The 15278-nt window shown below is 37.4% G+C and overlaps 1 protein-coding gene across 2 annotated transcripts; it reads right to left on the bottom strand.

The window, feature by feature from the left end:
- Nucleotides 1-482: 482 nt before the first annotated feature.
- On the bottom strand, nucleotides 483-13499 carry LOC138315465 (cytochrome b5-like). Of its 2 annotated transcripts, none has more exons than XM_069256515.1 (6): nucleotides 13298-13493; nucleotides 6747-6783; nucleotides 6180-6271; nucleotides 5600-5626; nucleotides 4428-4468; nucleotides 483-911 (listed from the first exon to the last, which is right to left on the bottom strand). In XM_069256515.1, exons 1-6 carry the CDS (start codon nucleotides 13406-13408, stop codon nucleotides 824-826), a joined length of 396 nt encoding a protein of 131 aa, XP_069112616.1. In that variant the 5' UTR covers nucleotides 13409-13493; the 3' UTR covers nucleotides 483-823. The 2 variants fall into 2 exon arrangements, with proteins under 2 accessions (XP_069112616.1, XP_069112615.1); XM_069256514.1 differs by lacking the exon at nucleotides 483-911 and adding an exon at nucleotides 2204-2399 and having other exon boundaries at nucleotides 13298-13499.
- Nucleotides 13500-15278: the final 1779 nt, after the last annotated feature.

Below are 15278 nucleotides of genomic sequence, written 5' to 3'. Positions count from 1 at the left end.
CTGGCGGCCATCTTGTTAACCGATTGGTCCCAAAATGCAATATGCACAACTAGGGTCCTAGGGGAACCTACATATGAAATTTGAGACAGATCCCTTCAGTACTTTCTGAGAAATAGCGATAACAAACTTTAACTATCAAAATCCAAGATGGCTGCCTGGCGGCCATCTTGTTGACCGATTAGTCCCAAAATGCAATATGCACAACTAGAGCCCTAGGGGAACCTTCATATGAAATTTGAGACAGAGTCCTTCAGTACTTTCTGAGAAATAGCGATAACAAGAATTGTTAACGGACGGACGGACGGACGGAAGGATGGACCACGGACCACGGACAAAAAGCGATTTGAATAGCCCACTTAACCCAATTAACTTTCACGAATTTATTTGGATCGCGAATATGCAAAAATACAGTAATCAGTCTTTGTTAACAGCATGTTACTGTATTAGTGTTAATACTTTGCCATTACTACAAACAATCAAACTTCTGAACATAAGACATTTATTTTCTTCTTTGAGTCAGATACACTCATTCATTGGAATTCATACAACTAACAGCTCTGCTCGAGAGTATTAACAGAAAAGTTTCTGTTATACTGATTATAAATAATTAACAAGTATCATGGTCATGATTCAAATGTAAAATATTAATCAAAGATACACATGCGCAGTGATGGACATTATGACAATTCTGTTTATACCGGTCCTTCTCGGGATGCTATCTATGAGCGTCGGTGGACTACATCTGTACATATAAAGCACTATTGCGGAGAACATTCACATCAAAGTTTGGTCCAGGAAGTCCGAGAAAAATAATGAATTTGATTCAGCTGGATTGTTGTGCCATAAAATAGCGATAAAAGAAAGCAGCAGCCAGGGCCACACCAAGGGGAAGTAACCATCCTGTCCAGCCACTGAAAACCAAATAAAAATACTATGAGGTATAGAATGAACTTCTCCATGGGAAAGTAACCAACCTGTCCAGCCACTGAAAACCAAATAAAAATACTATCAGGTATAGCACAGGGACCTGGCACAAAAAATTTTAGCCGACAGTATACATATATATATTATAGTGTCAAGGGTATGAACTCGGCGGTCGAGAAAAACGGGCCTATTTTTTTAAAACCGTGATTACTTTAATAAATAGGCTCTAAACAAAATTGAAGCATATCTTACCTTAAAGAGAAATAATTTATCTTTCCATTGAGTGCTTGATGAACAAAATTGGCCGAGTATTGACGAAGTTATGGCTTGATGAATCGGGAAATTTACGAAAAAAATGCTAGGTAGACATTTCCCTGTCCAGTCGAATGTCGTCTCGCCTCTAATGGTTACCTCAAAAACCAAGCCAAAATCACAAAATCTACGCTTGTAGTGGTAAACAGTACCCATAACTGTGTTCATTCACAATCTCCTATGGAGGTGTCATGTGCTGTACTTTGTAGAAACTCCATTTAAACATCGTATAGCTCACTTACTTAACGATCACCGCCATGTTCATTTGTTCTTCGGAACACTTTTCGATTTTACCTACAAGCACAACACTACATAATTTGCATAATGTAGTCACAATATGTAAAATCGAGAACATGGCGGCGATGGTCAAAGTAAGTGAGCTACACGACGCTTAAATGGAGTTTCTACAAAGTACGGGTCATGACACCTCCAAAGGAGATTGTGGATGAACACAGTTATTGGTACTGTTTACCACCACAAGCGTAGATTTTGTGATTTTGGCTTGGTTTTTGAGGTACCCATTAGAGGCAAGACGACATTTCGACCGGACAGGGAAATGTCTACCTAGCATATTCCCCATTCATCAAGCCATAACTTCGTCAATACTTGGCCAATTTTCTTCATCAAACACTTAATGGAAAGATAAATTATTTCTCTTTAAGGTAAGATATGCGTTAATGGTGTAAAGATCCCATTTATTAAAATAATCATGGGTTTAAAAAAATAGGTCCGTTCTTCTCAATCGCCGAGTTCATACCCTTGATACTATAATATATATATATACTGTTGGTTAAAATTTTTGGTGCTAGGTCCCTGTGAGGTATAGTATGGACTTCACCAAAGGGAAGTAACCAACCTGTCCAGCCACTGAAAACCAAATAAAAATACTATCAGTTATAGAATGGACTTCAACAAGGGGAAGTAACCAACCTGTCCAGCCACTGAAAACCAAATAATAATACTATCAAATATAGTATGGACTTCACCAAGGGGAAGTAACCATCCTGTACAGCCACTGAAAACCAAATAAAAATACTATCAGGTATAGTATGGACTTCACCAAGGGGAAGTAACCAACCTGTCCAGCCACTGAAAACCAAATAAAAATACTATCAGGTATAGAATGGACTTCACCAAGGGGAAGTAACCAACCTGTCCAGCCACTGAAAACCAAATAATAATACTATCAAATATAGTATGGACTTCACCAAGGGATGATTAGCATCATATACTGAAACTGGAAAAACAACGGAAAATATTATGTATAGTGAGGACCTTAATCAACGCCAGAATTCAGCAGAAACACTCAGTGAGAACAAGAACAAATAATTAATAATTCCTGTATTTGACCAAATCCCCATCCCTATAAGCACCCATCCCCTTTTTGAAGTCTGTCCCTATAAGCACCCATCCCCTTTTTGAAGTCTGTCCCTATAAGCACCCCTCCCCCTTTTTGAGGTCTGTCCCTATAAGCATCCCTCCCCTTTTTGAGGTCTGTCCCTATAAGCACCCCTCCCCCTTTTTGAGGTCTGTCCCTATAAGCACCCCTCCCCCTTTTTGAGGTCTGTCCCTATAAGCACCCCTCCCCCTTTTTGAGGTCTGTCCCTATAAGCACCCCTCCCCCTTTTTGAGGTCTGTCCCTATAAGCACCCCTCCCCCTTTTTGAGGTCTGTCCCTATAAGCAGCCCTCCTTCTTTTTAAGGTCTGTCCCTATAAGCACCCATCCCCCTTTTTAAGGTCTGTCACTATAAGCACCCCTCCCCCATTTTGAGGTCTGTCCCTATAAGCACCCCTCCTCCTTTTTGAGGTCTGTCCCTATAAGCACCCCTCCCCCTTTTTGAGGTCTGTCACTATAAGCACCCCTCCCCCTTTTTGAGGTCTGTCCCTATAAGCACCCCTCCCCCTTTTTGAGGTCTGTCCCTATAAGCAGCCCTCCTTCTTTTTAAGGTCTGTCCCTATAAGCATCCATCCCCCTTTTTAAGGTCTGTCACTATAAGCACCCCTCCCCCATTTTGAGGTCTGTCCCTATAAGCACCCCTCCCCCATTTTGAGGTCTGTCCCTATAAGCACCCCTCCTCCTTTTTGAGGCCTAAATTTCATCAAGGTTGACTTAAATACAGACTGAAACTATGTTTATGACTTCTTATGTAAATTGATTAATGGCTTGCTTTGTTCGATAATTTTGTGAAAGATTGCACAAATTTGTTCCTAGTAATTTTTTAACCGACCTGGGCATTTATTGGGTCGAATATGGTATAAAGTATGGAATTTGCTAAGAGAGTTAGATTAGCAAGTTACATTAACATGAAACTGGAAAAAAATAACAAAGACAGATATCAGGAACAGTGACCGAGGACCTCATCAAGGGGAGACAATCAGCATATACAGCAATTACAAGCAGGATATACACTAAAGCCTAAAAATAATTATAAAGTATACTATGACTTCACCAAGGAAATAAGGTTAGCAATAGTTACAGTAATTGGAAACAGGAAAAGAATAGAAGTGTTGCCAGAGTGGGCTACTAATACCCCCCTCCCCTTGCTGCACAAATTCAGTAATTTAAACTCCATCAATAGGGGACATTGCAGAACACTATATAGTTTACTCAACTCCCCTTTATGTCAAAGTTCTCTGTACCAAATTTTATCAAATTCCGTGTACATGTAGTAGTTTAGGTGGAGTTTGCCAGACAAAGTCGTGACTACAGATAAACAGACAGACGGACGGACAGATGGACAACCCAATAACTTAACTTTGTTGCGGGGGTATACAAAACATATCATATTGGGTAAAGTGAGGACCTCATCAAGGGGACATAATCAGCAAAAAGAGCAACTGGAAACAGAAAAAAAATAAATATCCACTGTGTGCCCTGTAAACAACTTGAATACAAATTTTGTGATAGCATGAAAAACCATATGGGGAAGTAACAAGTCTGTGACCCCACTGTTAACAAGTGAAATAAAGATAGCTAGGGAAAGTATATCTGGAGAGGTAACAACATAAACATTCACCATAAAATATATGAAATAAAAGCAAGATTTAAGAAATTTATATTAATAGATCTTCACCTTGTGATACATATCTAGAATAAGGAACATTAACTTTAAAATCTTCAAGAAATTTTCAATCATTTTTTGTTTGAAATCATATTTTCATTACAGATAGATTTATACTCCAATACCTACCCTCCTGAATTTGAATCTGGTGCATTTATTGATGTGTTTTGCTGAAAAAAAAATGAAAAAAAATGTCTAATCAAAGTACTCAAAGTACTGCAAATACAACGCAGCAGATACAGAAAAATAGAATGAAATCAAATGAATTTCCAAAATCAAAATATATAAACCATATTATAAAGACTTTAATATCAATTATTTCAAGAACATTCAACTGATCACAGAAAATACATATGTTTTGTTTGACATTTTTCTTAATTAAAGTTCCTACATGAAAATTACAAAGAAAACAAATGTCTTCATTAAAACGAGTTTTTATCCTTATTATACTCTTGTTTCTTATGTTGCACATACACTTATTTTGGTAAAACCATGCACATATGAGGGCAGCCTTATAAGTTATTTTGCCTTTACCTCAGATCTGTGTTTAACATTCATTTAAAAACATTATTTTAAAGTACACAAAAAGGGCATATGATTAGTTTACTTTAAAACTCTTATGTCTATAAGCCTTAGATAGTAAGTCCAATTTGAATGATCATTAACAGAGATTATGTAAGTTGGACAGAGGAGTCACCAGCAGGCAATTGCAACAGTTGACCTAGATGGGCTGTGTATTATATAACACTCTGTGTATTCTATATATACACACTCTGTGTATTCTACCAATCAGAAGGCAGTCTTCCCATGACTACTGATTGGTCCAAAGGAATATTATTCAATGAATAGGGAATTTATGAATGGAAGTTTATGAATGAAATGGTTCAAGAGGTCACCACTAGATGTCATTGTAGGGCAAGTCCTACTCAGTCCTACACATTATGGTAAACCGGATAGCATTAATACAAACGCTAGTTGCGTTGTATTAAAAATCATATTTATTATTAATATTAAACACATTCATACATGTAAGTTATAGGAATACAGTATGTAGTTTTTAAGATTTCCTTCAATCATTCAACACAGAAATCACAATTTTAAGATTAAAGTTGTACATCTATGTAAATTCATTCAACATAAATTTTCCACAGAAAACTTGTAATGATTTCCAGCAATGACAGCTGTACTTATAGCCTTGTGTCTTGTATATAATGGATCTTGTGGTCTGAATGCTCTGTTACAAATGACATTACATTTAATACCACTCTACTTTATCATGTGATAATTATTACAGAATTTACCTTTACTGTTGACCCCTTCTTGTCACTCTGAAATGAAATTATCAAAATATTTAATACCATTTCTGTTTAGACATTAATATCCAAGTGTAAGAAAAGCAGCGTTTTTTCCATTTGACAACAGAACGAAATGGTTAATTTATAAAATTAGTGTTTTGGTAACTTGTAATGATGAATTGCTTGTTTTTCCTCTTTTGTGTGGGTTAACAACTGTGTTTATCACACATGTTGAGTTTTGGTGAGGGAGCTAGGACAACTGGAGATCCCAGACAAAAAAAACCATCAAACAACTATCTTATTTACTTACCAACCTGTTCAGTTTTTTAACTATCAGTGTCATTTACGGATTTGCTATGTTATGGAGGAGTCCCACATAGGTTTTGAACTTGTGACTAAGCGGCGGAGAGCTTGAGCTTGTGGTAATTAATGTATCAGGACTTCTTAATAAATCACTCTGCCACTGCAGTCCCAATTTGAGAGTCCTGCAAGGTTACAATTAAACACCTTCATTTGGCCACTGATGCCCAAGGATTCTAAATCCTAAACCATAGACATAAGACAATAATCAGGGTACTGTACTTACATCATGAAGGACCCCAATCAAATAATCCTTCATTAATTCTCTGGCATCAGTCGAGTGGCCTACATCTTCAAATGATTCAGTAGCATCTTTCCCTGTAGTCAAAACAACATGCAACAAAATGTATAATAATAATAACAGCTCATTTTTTAAGAGCAAATTAAAGCAGTAATTTCTACATAAATACATATGAAGCATATGAAGCATACATGTAGTATTATACTACATTCTATTAGAATTCCTAGAGTAGAATCGTGTCACGGTGTGGTTTCATATGGTGCATATTTTCTACATAAAGTTTCACAGCCGAGGTACATGTATCTATATGTGTTTTAATCGTTCATCAATATGCTCATTTTGTTTGTTTGTTTTTAATCACTGCCATTTACTCTAAGAAATGTTATCAGTTTTTCTCACAAAAATTAATGATGTCACAATCTTCTACATTATAAAACTAGTCTATATTCTTCATAGATGGAACAGAGTTCAGTAAATGTCAATGGTCAGAAGCCATCAATGATCAGATCTTGTTCAAATTATTCTTTTCAAAGAGAAAACAAATGGGTATACCTGCTTGCTCTAGCAGAACCTCCTCACCTCCAGGGTGCTGCAAAATGAAACAGAAAGGTGCATGCATTGGTTTAATAATAATAAGTTAAGGTTACTAGAATTTACAACATTTCTAATGAATAGCAAGTCACCAGATTTACACATTTTGACAGACAATCGACTGCTATATACTGGCAGGCGACAGATTCTCGCCAAGAACAAATTCTCGCCATCACATGTGTACTTGTATGTTAACACACATATTTTCATAGTCATATATTCTGATAGAAGATGCTACCGTGCATATTTCCACAAAATATTGCTTGAAAATTTGTGTGGTATCATAAACAGCAATGACGAGAATTGGTACAATGTACGTACTTGGTGAGAATTAGTCGCTGACCAGTAGGAATTCCATATTTGTACTCGAACTGTCATGAATAGTCAATACATCAGATATTTAGCTACAATTGATCAAAACGTCTCATTACTATTTAATAACTAAAAGGTAACATTTGATCAATTTTCAGTTGCAAATAGTCATTAATAGTGAGAATAAAATAATGGAAATGGGTAATTATAAGGGTAAAATAATTTTATACTAAGCATGACATTCAACATTGTCGAACATAGAGGCTAATTATATAGCTGAGAGTCATGTACAAATGCAACTACTCAAAAAAGTAAGAACTGCAATAATTTTAATACATACATGTGTATACATGTATGTAACTACACAAGCCACTTTTGAAACATTACGCGTGTGTGTGGCATATTCACCCAATGTAACCAGATGAACATTACATCATACTTCGCTGATACTTCGCTGATGGCGGCCTCGTTGAAAGTGTACACACTTGTAGAGAGGCATTGATGGTATTATAGATCTTGGTGGAGATAGGGGTTTTTCCCCCTCCTACACCGACTTTTGAGTTCCGGCTACGCACGCACAGATATTATAGAGTTATTTACAAAAATTTAAAAGTATCACTATTAACAAAAAAAATAAAATATCTATAAATTCCAGTCATAGGGACTGAAAATATGTATCATTTTAAAATATTGGTGTCAAATGAATTGAGGGTACCCTATGTGTATACGTACTAGTTAATAGATTTAGTTTCATAAAATTATGATCTATCTATAGGGTAGATTGATACAATGATATATAATGGGGAACACTGATACAAGTGGCGGGGCAATCCCCAAACAACTTGTACTACTTAATGGTAAATGAGTATATAAACCTGAGTAGACTGGCGATCAGAATTGGTCTATAGGCTGCATATGTGTTTAATAGAGTCTCTTTTGCAGTTTCCTTAGACCAAATCTATTTTAAAGTTACACTACCGGCCTCACTAAGGATGTTCACTTAGGACAAACTTGTTGTTGGTCTTCCAATATTTGTTTAGCTGAGTCTTAAAGCTGTTGATTGACTTGGCGTTGACTACCTCGTTTGGTAATGCATTCCAGTGGTTGACGACTCTATTGGAGAAGGCATTTTTTGTTGTATTCAGCCTGACGTGTCTCTTGAACAGTTTGTGGGTATTTCCTCGGGTTGACTGGTATGGTCGACTACTAAACATTGTCTGAGACTATTTTATCATGCTTATTAATAATCTTGTATAGTTGAATCAAATCACAACGTTTTCGTCTATACTCCAGTGTAGGGAGACCCAATGTTCTAAGTCTGTCTTCGTAGGACAAGTCTTTGATATTTTTAATCCTCTTTGTAGCTCTCCGTTGGACATTTTCGATTTTGATGATATCTTTTTGTAGGAATGGTGACCAGATGGTAGTGGCATATTCTAAGTGCGGTCGTACCAGGGATTTGTAAAGAGTTCTGAATATATGTTGGTCCATGTATGTAAATGACTTAAAAATTACTCCCATGATACGATTTCCTTTTTGTGCTGCTATGTTAGCTTGTTCCGAGAAGTTCAGCTTCTCATCTATGATCACACCTAGATCCTTTTCTGTTGAGACTTTCTGGATAGTTATGTTTGAGGATTCGTTCCGGATGTTGTATTGGGATGTTTTCTCGTTGTTACCAATCTCCATATGTTTACATTTGGTAAGATTGAGAGTCATCAGCCAGTTCTCTGCCCACTTTACCATTTTATCTATGCTATTTTGTAGTTCTTGTCTGCTACCCGGAGTAGATATTTGTTTGTAAAGTTTGGTGTCGTCAGCAAACATTTTAACGAGGCATGGCACAACTTCTGGAATATCATTTACATAGATCAGAAACAGTACAGGTCCCAGAACACTTCCTTGGGGAACTCCACTTGTTACAGGTAGACTATGGGAACATGTTCCGTTAACAATTACTCGTTGTTCCATGTCCGTGAGAAAATTTCTTATCCATTGGAGTACTCTCCCTTTAATACCATATTGTTCCAGTTTGTGTAGCAGTAAGCTGTGACATACCTTGTCAAACGCCTTGCTGAAGTCCAGGTATATCACATCGGTATTGTGCCCTTCATCCATTGATATTGTCCAGTCTTCCAGGCATTCCAGTAATTGAGTGGTGCATGAACGTCCCTGTCTGAAACCGTGTTGCTCTTTTGTGAATAGGTTGTTGGTATCCATATGTTTGACAATTTCGTCTCTCACTATTCTTTGTAAAATCTTGCTAGGTACTGAGGTCAGGCTGATTGGTCTGTAGTTACTTGGGTCTTTCCTTGAACCTTTTTTGAATATTGGGCAGACGTTGGCTTTTTTCCATGGGTCTGGGAGTGTCCCTTCTTGGATTGATTTGTTGAATATAATAGTTAGTACACTTTTTATTTCATTAACTGTTTTTGCCAGCAGCATTGGATGGATATTATCTGGACCTGGTGATTTGTTAGGGTTGATTTTATTGATGGGTTTTTTCTACTTGTGTGTCAGTCACAGTAATCGTCTCAAGGGGTTCAGCATAATTTCTGGTTGAAAGGTGTGGTCTTTCTCTGATTCTTTCCTCTGCAGTAAACACACTGGCGAAGTATTTATTCATAGTGTTGGCTATTTCTTCGGAGGTCGATGTTAGCTCTCCTGATGGCATTGTAACATTTCCAATCGTTGTAGCTGTGTTAGTTTTAGTTCGAACATATTTCCAGAAAAGCTTCGGATTAGTTTTTATTTTGTCAGCCAGGTCTTTTTCGTAGTAGTATTTGGAATGCCTCAGAGTTTGTGTAGCTCGGTTCCTAGCCATTTTATATTCAGCAAAATTGTGAGCAGATTTACAATGTAGGTATTTGGTCCAGCATTTCCGTTTTCGTCTAACTGCATCCTTTGCTGTTTTGGATATGTATGGTTTTGAATTTCTTTGGCTGTAAGTTTGATGTAGTGGAATGTTCTCCCTAATTTCCCTATCGAGTTGTTGACTGAAGACTTCCCAGGCTTCCGATACATTAGAACAGTTCTCAATGTCTTGTAGTTGGATGTTTGTAAGATTTTGCCTGATAGTTTCATAGTCTCCTTTATGAAAGTTGTATCTTGTTTTAGTGTTGTCTTTAGGGTTGCTATCAACATACACGATTAGGTCAAATGCTAGTACTAGGTGGTCACTGGAACCTAGACTTGGATTATACTCAAGATTTTCCACCATTCCTTCCTCATTTGTGATGATCAGGTCCAGGATATTACTTACTTGGCCTTCTCTATATCTAGTCGGATCCTTTACGTGTTGAAACATGTAGCAGTCCTCGATAGTAGACAAAAATTTGTTAGCAGGGTGGTTGTTTCCGACTGTTGTTGACATAGTCTCCCAGTTGATCTGTTTGAAGTTCAAATCTCCTACTACTAATATATGTGTAAAGTTCATAGTATACAGCCTGTCAAAGATTTCTAGTATTTTATTGTTGTTCTCTTCTGTGTTATTTGGGCTCCTATAGATATTCCAAATAAGGAGTTGGTCTCTATTTCGTAGATTAATGGTGCAGGATACTTGATCTTCTAGAGGGTCTAGCTCAACGTATTCTGAGTTGATGTTACACTTAATGTAGATCACTACTCCTCTCTTCATGTTGCTAGCTACATAGTGGTGGTAGTTTTCTATCTTGTAGTGGCGATCATCATAAGTATATGATGGTGTTTTTTGAAGAATCTCGGTTAGACATATTATGTCAGGGTGACTAATCCGTATAATGTCTTCTAATTCAGCTTTTTTGGTTTGTGTTAGTGTATCACAGTTCGAGTACATAGTAGTTAGTTTCCCACATACTTCATTTTGAACATCATCTTGGGTAAAACTGGTAAAACAGGTATCCTATAATATGGTCTTTTGGGAACCTGATTCGGTAATGGTATCGTTGACCGGGTCATCGTCCGAATCAATTGCATATGCTAGTGTTTCCTCTTGGTCGTCCATGATGGATATTTGGGAAGAGTTGAGAGTTGTATCATTATATACACTAGCTGTAACCATTCTCAACTTGGCTGACCTTTGGCTGGGCCTTATAGGACTTATAAAGTCTACTGATTGTAGTGACCTAACGTCATCCACGGTTGTTGATTTCTGGATGGTTGAAGGGTTTTGATGATTAGGGTTTCGGATAGGACCTGTGGCGGGGCTATCCCCAGACAGCAGGTCTTTCTCCTTAGATTTTTTGCTTATCTTAGTTCCAGAGGAGCTTGAGCTTGAGGAGGACTCCTTTAAGTTTTCCACAGTCTTTCTTGCTTTGAATTTTGCCTTTCTTTCCTCACGTTGTAGTTTGGTAAGATCTCTTGTCAATATGGCATTCTTTAGAGATGGAGGTGCTCTGTCTTTGATATTTCTTGCCTTCTCCAGGAGTTGTTTACGCTCCTGTTTTGCCTTCATTACAGCTACTAGTGGCCTGGATTTGTCTTTGTTATGCTTGCCGAGTCTATACATGGAGAGTGTTTCCGGTATGGATCCAGTGAGGGCTGTACATAACTGGTTAAAGACCTGGGTGTCATGGGTTTTTATTTCATCTGGTGTTTGGTTTTCACATTCAGGCATATTAAACAATATCACATTTTCTTCCTTGGAACGTCGTTCTTGAAGTTCTTTCGTTCTCTCGTCAACTAGATCGAAGACATTTTCTCTGAGGTTATCCATCATTGTAGATGCTTTGTGAAGTTCCGTCTTGGTTTCTTTGGAGGTGGTTTCTAGTTGGTTTAGCCTGCTCTCTATGCTGTCGAGTCTGACCTCGTTTTTCTCACACAACATTTTGAGGGAGTTATTAATATGGTCCAGAGTTGGTTTTGTTCTTTTACACACTCTGCATGACCAGGTCATGTTATCTATGTCACTATTGATAAGACACTGATAGGCCATATCCGAAATCCTCGAACATCTTTGGCAGTAGTTTAACCCACAAATATCACACTGAATATGATTCGTGTGTGTGTTGAGTTCTGTTTCACATTGGCCACACAGATGTAGTGAGTCTTCTGGTTTGGACCTCTTATTGCGCTGGTCTTTGTCCATGGTGAATACACTAGGTAGACAGAAATGAACTATACTATGTGGTATTTAAAGACAGTTCTTGTATGTTGTACAAATATGTAGTTTACTAGCTCAGTGGCGGAGCAATCCCCAAACAACTGAGCAGAAACTAGTTAGTATACATAAATGTTAGTGTTCAGCAACAAAGTACTCTATGATCCTTCTCAGCCAGTATTTGTTTAGAACTTTGGTGGAATGGACCCCGTCAGATAGAAGCGAGTATGATATTTTTTCGGTTGTGTAGGCTTTGTTGCTCTTTCTCGACTTCAACATGTCAAGGGTTAGTTTGGGAGAGGCTGTTCCTAATTCGCGGTTTAGGGCGTGGATACCTTTGTTCAGCTCATCTATTTTCGCTCTTAAGATAGAGTCTGAGTCGGCGAGTGTTTCAGGATTTTCATAGCCTTTATTCGCATTCCATATCCGGATACTGTAGTAAGGGCACTCTAGAATAGTGAACTTTACAGAGTCTCCATATTTGTTACTGAGGGAGACGAGTCTGCTGTACTGCTCTATTACATTGTCGATAGGGGCCTCATGTAGGCTGATGAATCGACCAGTCTTCTTGGTAAGATCACACGTGCCCGTCCAGAGAAATATTGACACCTTAGTGTAACGCCTAATGAAGGGCTCCAAGTTCTCAACTATATAGTTAATCGAAACTCGGGTGTTCTGGCCAGGGCGACAGTACCACACAATACTTTTTTCAATAGGCGTCTCAGCTACATCTCTTAGTTTTAGGCCCTTACTATCAGAGACGAAAATGATTGTACGATCACTACGAACATCTAGCTGGGGCGGGTTTCTGTCACAGCTATGCATAGACATGTAGGATTGGGCCTCGAGGTCACTAACTAGCACTATCATGTACTTTACTTACTAAAAAGCTACTTTCAGTTTTATTCTAGAGAAACATACAATGTAACGTACAATATACGACTCGTAAGCTGTTTACAAACTAAATACACACAAATGAAATGCTGACACTTGGTCTGAAGAGTCTGTTAATTTTATCTTCATGACACCTGTCACATACTGCGACAAGATACATTTTGATAGAAACTAAGGTCAACGTAACAGATCTTGACCTCACACATGCTATATGGGAATATTTAGTTACCTCTTCCAAGAATTTCGCAACATCATAAACATTGTCGTGAATGATGAGAAGTGTCGATTTGTCCTTGTTATTCCTCACTTCGGCCTCCCTGAAAATCTTTAGATCCGTCATTTTGCTGATTAAGCGACGTGAAGCTCCCACTGAAAGCGAGGTGATCTTTCGATTTTAAACCGGAAGTCACTATTCATTACCGGATGTAGTATTTTTGGTCTCTGCTAATGGCAGGATAACACGTAAGCGACATGATTACCAGTCAGTGTGCAGTAGGCCTATCTGGCTTTGCGACAAAATAACCAGTCCCCAGCTTCTTCAACGTTCCTTTTCTTTTTAGGAAATCCATTTTAATTTAAAATTCACCACAGGAAAAGTTAAAATAAGGCACTAGGACACTAATAAATAAATATGACATCTTAATAATAATAGTGGGTCAGATTGCTACTGGTCAATTAAAGATGCTTATTACTGTATACACAGCTAGGAGACATTATGGAACTTTTGCAAATAGGGGTGTATACTTGGCCAACGATTTAAAAAAAAATGCCTTGTCTAAGAAATCTGACTTATGGGTCGCCATCTTGAATTCCAACATGGCCGCCATGAAAACATCATTGAAACATATATTATCCCACATGGGTTATAAAAAACCTACTGTAACGATCGATGTTCGTCTCATATGTAAGAATATTTGACACGCTCAAAAGCGTAAAATGTTAAAAATGCTATTCTTATTCTCGATACTCAAGGAGTTACTATCGTTCTGCCCACACCGGGCTATGTCATAGCTAGCTGCAATACTACATATAGCTCAAAAGACTTTTAGACAGATACTTGTGTCGTCTTTACAGCTACAATCGGTGCCTATTACAGCTAATCGAGCAAAGTAATGAGTATGCAAACCATAATCAAAACGTATGTATGCATTTTATTGTACTTGTTTTATATCATTTACCTATAAGGAAATAAAACTGAACCGTAACTTTTTTTTTCACATATAAATTTGAAGGTCTTTTCAAAGGAAAATTATACGGCAAGTCAACATATTGTGAACTTGACGTCTTGTGAACGGTACGGTAGATATTAATAATGGCCGTTATGATTGTTTTGGACAAAAGTAATATATATAAATGCATGATACGCATACAATTATTGGAAACCTACAAAAAAGTATAGAAAATGGTGCCCGAGAGATTTTCTGAGTCATTGATCCACTACGACACATATGTACCATGTCGTACCCGGCCGAAAGATACATAGTAGGCCGGGTACGTATATTCGTTCTATGCCATAGCAAAAATGATCGAAGCCATTTCAGGAGAAAAAGGCAATCAAAAGCCTAGATATTTCTTTGAAGTTTAAAAAGCCCAACTTTAAAGCCGTACAATGTACCGTATTTGATTATTGATCAAACTTACTATCTGGCTTATGTTTTGTCGCACACAGAACCTTTAGTTTTGCAATGACATGGTCTAATGGTGGATATAACGACAGCGATAGTACATCATGGTAAATGTGACCCCTGGAATATCGAGGATGACCAATCCTCCTCCTGATAGTTCTTAATCAACCATGTAAAAAAGCTTATATCATAACAAACGGGATGCTTGGCGTGCAAATATCAGCAATAATACCGAAGTATCAGAAATTATTACAAAGAAAAGAGATATTTGGTATAGTGTTGGTTATTGCAATGGCAAGCAAACATGGATGTTAGTACAATTTTGATATGACATATCGACAAAGACAAAATTTTGAGCACATTGCTGCTTACACTAATTTGACTCATATCTGGCAAGCCAACATGATCTTTATTCAAAGAACAATGTCGATCCTTAATTTCAATGCATATAAGATATCTTGATTGCGATATAAGATATATCTTATAGTATATGAGATATCTCATATAATATATAAGATATCTTATATAATATATGAGATATCTTATGTAATTTTTGCAATTAATCCTATATAAGATATCTTATAT

Source organism: Argopecten irradians, chromosome 2 (genome assembly GCF_041381155.1).
Source record: "Argopecten irradians isolate NY chromosome 2, Ai_NY, whole genome shotgun sequence".
Lineage (NCBI taxonomy): Eukaryota > Metazoa > Mollusca > Bivalvia > Pectinida > Pectinidae > Argopecten > Argopecten irradians.
This window is presented reverse-complemented; position numbering and strand designations above follow the sequence as displayed.

Bases quoted from the DNA above. Each gene is read 5' to 3' on its own strand.
- LOC138315465 (XM_069256514.1), bottom strand. From the start codon at position 13,408: ATGACGGATCTAAAGATTTTCAGGGAGGCCGAAGTGAGGAATAACAAG. The intron at 5,627-6,179 runs GTAAGTACAGTA...ATTTCATTTCAG, and splicing joins TGATTGGGGTCCTTCATGAT to AGTGACAAGAAGGGGTCAAC. The intron at 2,400-4,427 runs GTAGGTATTGGA...TTTGGTTTTCAG, and splicing joins CCAGATTCAAATTCAGGAGG to TGGCTGGACAGGTTGGTTAC.